Genomic DNA, 6,000 nt, shown 5'->3' on the forward strand with positions numbered 1-6,000 from the left:
AACTTGCCAATTTCTCAGCACTAGGTTACCTCTTATGTCTAGGTAATGAGCTACATGTTTGCTCTGTACTCAGTATAGGCTAGTGTTTTGGGCTTGCAGTATCCTGCCTAGGTTTAGGTCTGAGGGCCCTGGAGTTGGACTGCTGTGTGGTCTTGGGAAGGCCAGTTTCCCTCTCTGAGTCTTAGTCTCATTTCTAAATTGGAGGTCATGATACTTACCTTGCTGTATCCTATGGGGATGAAATGCAGTACTATGTAGATACTCAGGAAGAGTTTGCATTCTTCCTCCTCTGCTTCTCTGCCATTCCAGATAGTCTGCTCTCGGTTTTCCAAGGGAAGGGCATCCTTAAACTCCCATCTTGTTCCCTGCTGCATTTAGGTTTGAGAAGAGGGAAAGAATTAATATTCATTGAACACTTAGTGTGCATGGCTTCAGCTAGCCAGCAAAGAGGTCTGGGTAGGTACACGGCATACATTTATAGTTTAAAGGTTGCTCTAGCAGTAAAACTCAGTTTAATATTTGTTCATTTTTTCCCCCAGCAAACATTTATTATTTATTTGAGTCCTGTGGCAAGCCTTGTTCTGCCTGCTGTAGATGGAGCAAAAAGTACAACCGTCTGTGTTTTTGAGGAGCTTAGAGTCTGGTGTGGGAGAGAAACACCTAAATAACAATTGCAGTCGAGTGTGAAAAGGTCCAGGTAGACAGAGGAGGGAGGGATTTTCTCTGCTTCCAGGAATCAGGGAAGGCTTCACAGAGAAGGTGACGGTGGGCCAGGCCTTGCAGGATGAGTACACCTGCTGGCTAGAAAAGAGTGGGTAGGGGTTTCATGTCAAGAGAAAAATCAGAGTAAGGGCACATGGGCATAAAATAGGATGGCATACTCAGGGAAGAGCGCAACACTCAGTATATGGGAACCTGGTTTCACTCTGCTTGCACCTCTTTCTCCTGTTCATCCCCATCTTGGTGGCAGAATTTCCATCTCCTTCAACTTTATGACATAGTTTCTTCTCTCTCTTCCCTCCTCTCCATTCCAAATACTTTAGAATCTTGCCGAATTCATGGATGAATGAATAGTCTTTGCTGTTCTAATGTCCCTCTAGGGACCTGGAAGTGAGAATATAATTCCACTAATGCTTCTGGCAGTTCTAGTCTCTAAGATAAACAAATCTTGAACTTAAATATGTTACTAAATTGACCAAATCCTTAAAATGACAAATCTTCAAAACAATCAGTTACCTAAGATGACTGAAAAACCAAGATGGCAAGATCATTAAGACCATGAAAACTTTCAGAAGACATCCACCCTAGAGATCAAAGTACCAATGAAGCAAGGTGACTGTGTCATAAGGTTGCTATGGTGACTTGGTGACCAAAAGGACCAGCCCACTAAGGTATCAAGGTGACGATGAGCTCAAATTGGCTGATAAATGAGCCATATACTGAAATGCATCTCTCAGGGAAGTTGCAGGCCTACATGAACCTGAGCAGACCCAGTGTGACCTCTTCTGTTTTCTCATTAGGCTGCTCTGCGTAGACTGGCCGGTGTCTGTCCCGAAGGCCTCCAGGACTCTGACTTCCAGCAGCTGGTCCAGCCCCGGCTTGTGGACTCTTTCTTACTCTGCAGCAACATGGAGGAGAGTTTTGTGTAGCAAGTGTGGGAGACGAAAGACATTCAGCATCATTCTCAAGACCCTATCTGAGTATATTCTTATGAACGTACTTGATTATACACCAGCCCTTCACCTCCTTATTTATACTTAATTTATTTTTTATGTGAAATGAACAGAGGGCTAAATGTTCTGGCAACATCATCAAGCAGTCTGTGGTCTTTGGGAGTCTTTTTTTTTTTTTTTTAATTTTTTGACTTCTGTGACCTTTTAGTTGCAGATGTTGAAATGCATAATGGCTAATATGACAGATTGTCATGGGTGATTTCACTTCCTCTTGCTTTCTCTACTCTCAATATGTAATCTTGCATCCTTTTTAAAAAAATTTGAGAACCAGAGTATTTTAGCTGCCCAGCAGTTTTTTTTTAAATTAGATTTGTTCTTTCTAAAATATTGTAAATGAATTTCATAGTTGGACAGACTATACTGGAAGGAAATTCTAGTTTTATTCTTAATAAATGTAATATAAAAAGTTTCTTGAATTTTCTGATTGTATTATGTCTTAGACTAAGTTCTTTCTCCCCAAAGTTTCATGCCACAAAAACTTTCTCAACTATTAAAACTGCATAGAAGCTTATATTGTCTTCATAGTTGTTTAAATGGGTCAAGTTCTGAGTGATTTAGTGAGAAAGCAAAAGATTTCCAAAGCCCCAGGAACTCAGTTTCCTTTGGCTTGCTTTTTTTAACCTCATGGTAAATAGTATCCTCAGATGAGGTATTAAGTAATCAAAACTTAATGCATTGACACCAAAACAGACATATGGGTGGATCAGTGGAACAGAAGAGAGAGCCCAGAAATAAACTCACATACCTACAGTCAATCTTTGACAAAGGAGGCAAAAATACATAGTGGAGCAAAGACAGTTTCCTTAATAAGTGGTGCTGGGAAAAACTGGATAGCCACATGTAAAAGAATAAAATTAGAACATTCCCTAATACCATATAAACAACACAAAAATAAAATAAAACACAAAAATAAACCCAAAATGGATTAAAGACCTAAATGTAAGACTGGATACTATAAAACTCCTAGAGGAAAATACAAGCAGAAAATTCTTTGACATAAATTGAAGCGATACTTTTTTGGATTGGTCTCCTAGAGTAATGGAAATTAAAACAAAACTAAACAAATGAGACCTAATTAAATTTAAAAGCTTTTGTAAAGCTAAAGAAACCATAAGCAAGATGAAAAGACAATCTACAGGATGGGAAAAAATATTTGCAGACAATATAATCAATGAGATTAATTTCTAAAATATACAAACAACTCATAAAGCTCAATATCAAAAAATACAAACAACCCAATCAAAAAATAGGCAGAAGATCTAAATAGATATTTCTTCAAAGAAGACATATAGACGGTCAATTGGCACATGAAAAGGTGCTCAACATTGCTAATTATTAGAGAAATGCAAATCAAAACTCCAATTAAGTATCATCTCATACTGGTTAAAATGGCAATCGTCAAAAAGTCTACAAATATATAAATGTTGGAGAGCGTGTGGAGAAAAGGGAACCCTCTTACATCATTGGTGGGAGTGTAAACTGGTGCAGTCACTGTGGAGAGCAGTATGGACAGTCCTTGAAAAACTAAAATTAGAGTTACTAAATGATCCAGCAATCCCACTCCTGGGCATATCCAGATAAAACTCTAATTTGAAAAGATACGTTCACCCCAATGTACATTTCAACACTATTCACAATAGCCAAGGCATGGAAGCAACCTAAATATCTATTGGCAGATGAACCGATAAAGAAGCTGTGGTATATATGTACAATGGAATATTACTTCTCCATAAAAAGTAATGAGCTAATGCCATTTGCAGTATTACGTCAAAAGAGCAAGACAAATACCATATGGAATTGCTTATATGTGGCATCTAAAAAAAATTATACAAATGAACTAATTTATAAAACAGAAAGAGACTCCTAGACTTCAGCAACAAACTTATGGTTACCAAAGAGGAAAGGGAGAAGGAGGGATAAATTAGGATCTGGGGTTTAACTAAATTTGGGATATATTAATTATATACATATACACTTTTCTGTTGTTTAGTCACTAAGTTGTGTCTGACTCTGCAACCTCATGGACTATAGCCTGCCAGGCTCCTCTGTCCGTGGGGTTTCCTAGGAATAATACTGGAGTGGGTTGCCATTTCCTTCTCCAGGGGATCTTACCACTACTATGTATAAAACAGATAACCAACAAGGACCTACTACTGTACAGCACAGAAAATTAAACTCAGTATTTTGTAATCACCTATAAAGGAAAAGAATCTGGAAAAGAATGTATATGCGTATTACTGAATCACTTTGATGTATAGCTGAAGCTGACACAACATTGTAAATCAACACTATTTTAATCAAATAAATTAATATAAAAAGGAATAAAAATTTTAAAAAATGATTCCATTTATATCCTCCATTATAGATGGGGAAACTGAGGCTTGAAGAGGTTAAGCATATTGCCAAAATTAAATAGTTATTACTAATGCGGGGACTGAAATCACATCTCTCTGATTTCAGAGGCTAACTGGGAAGAAAGCAGGAACTTAGCACCAGGTCCTTACTATAAGGTAAATATGGATCTGGACCCATGCTGAACCATCATCCTCTAGCAAACATACTATGAGGGTCTGTTCTGGGCCCAGGGAAGGAAAGTAGAAATGAATAAATGTTGGTATCACCTGTGACTTTGGACTGGAGGGTGGTTGGTTAGTTGTCAGTAAACCAATCACTTGAAAACCTGTAAAGTATACTGGTTAAAAAAAAGTATGAGCTCAGCAGCCTACCTTGTTTGAATCCTGGCTCTGCCACTTGCTAACTGTTAGGTAGGGCTCATATCCTCTCTGTGCCTCTGGTTTCTTACCTGTAAGACGAGGTAATGATGGTGCCTTAATCCTAGAGCTGCTGTGAGAATTAAATGTGTTCATACTTGGAAAAGGCTTAGACTAGTGCCAAATGACAAGAGCACAGTAAATGTGGCTACAGTTAAAGTCAACCAAATCCCATGTTTGCATTTACGCCAGTTCTCTGAGCCATCGTAGTGTCTCAGATAAGGGACTTATAGCTTGTTAGAAACTGAGACTATCCTGCAAAGGATGTCGGGACCATCTAGTCCCATCTCTACATCCCTCACGTAGGAGTAAAGACACTTGCCTAAAACAACACAGCAAATGAATAGAAGAGCTGGGACTTGGGGCCCAGCAAATTATAACAGCTATCGCCACAGCTGCCTATTTTGAGCACCTGCTCTGTGCTAGGCACTGTAACATTCACAACTTCATCAAATTTCTAAAATGACTCTAAGTAGTTATTATTAACCTCTTCTCACAAATAAGGAAACTGATATACAGACAGACTCTGTGTCCTGCCCAATATCACACAACGGGTAATGGGAGACAGGACTGAGCAAAGACCGTCTGATGCTAAAGCCATGATCATTCCTCTTTAGTGAACAAATGCTTTATGCATAAACCCAAACATCATGCTCTATCTTAAAAACAGAAGTATAACACTCTGGCAAATTCTGAACTTTCTTTTTATCTGAAAAATATATATTAATATTTTGCATGTAAAAAATTTAATTGAAGTATGGTTGATTTACAATGTGTTTAATTTCTGCTGTACAGCAAAGTGACTCAGTTATACATATATATATATTCTTTTTCATATTGTATGCTATTATGTTTTATCTCATGATACTGAATATATCAATAGTTCCCTGTGCTATATAGTAAGACCTTGTTAGTTTGCATTTTTAATTAAATAATTTTAATCGCTGATAAACTTTAGTTATTCATTTGTTAAAATTATAATAATAGATGTGAAGATTATTTCAGAGAGCAAGTGAATAGGAATGAGACAATGAAATATAACTTAATCAAAGCAGAAATTCTGTGCCATTTCTGATCAATACCAGGAAAATCTCTAAAATAGCTTCTCCTTAGCCTAGTTTCAGAGTAAAGCATCAAAGACAAATCAAAGCAGATGCTGTATGTTTTCATTTCCAATTTTAAAGCAGTGACAGCTTTTGGGAACAATTGTCTTAAAATTCCTTTTTGTTAGAGATTTCTGATGGTCCCTTTGTAGAGATTCTGTTTATGTCTACATTCTCTGTCTCCTTCACTGTGATTTTTATCTGTGATTCTTTATACTGTTTGGGGCTACCCATGACTGATAAAAACAGAAATTAGAGGGTATTTACATGTGTGTATTCGTGAGTCTCCTACCTGAGGCCTTGAAGAAAGCCAAGGAGTCCAAATAGAAATCCATAAAGGGCTATTTGCATATTTTCACTTTCAACAACACGTAAAAATGAGATTGTCAATTT

At 37.4% G+C, this 6,000-nt stretch overlaps 1 protein-coding gene across 1 annotated transcript in view; it reads left to right on the forward strand.

The window, feature by feature from the left end:
* The window catches only part of INSC (INSC spindle orientation adaptor protein), a 141,698-nt gene extending 139,555 nt beyond the window's left edge, over window positions 1-2,143 (forward strand). The window contains exon 14 of the mRNA XM_045162863.1: window positions 1,521-2,143. Within this exon, the coding sequence (XP_045018798.1) occupies window positions 1,521-1,649 (129 nt within the window). The 3' untranslated portion in view covers window positions 1,650-2,143. The remainder of the gene's footprint in view (window positions 1-1,520) is intronic.
* The last annotated feature ends 3,857 nt before the right edge of the window (window positions 2,144-6,000 follow it).

Source organism: Bubalus bubalis, chromosome 16 (genome assembly GCF_019923935.1).
Source record: "Bubalus bubalis isolate 160015118507 breed Murrah chromosome 16, NDDB_SH_1, whole genome shotgun sequence".
NCBI classification, from domain to species: domain Eukaryota; kingdom Metazoa; phylum Chordata; class Mammalia; order Artiodactyla; family Bovidae; genus Bubalus; species Bubalus bubalis.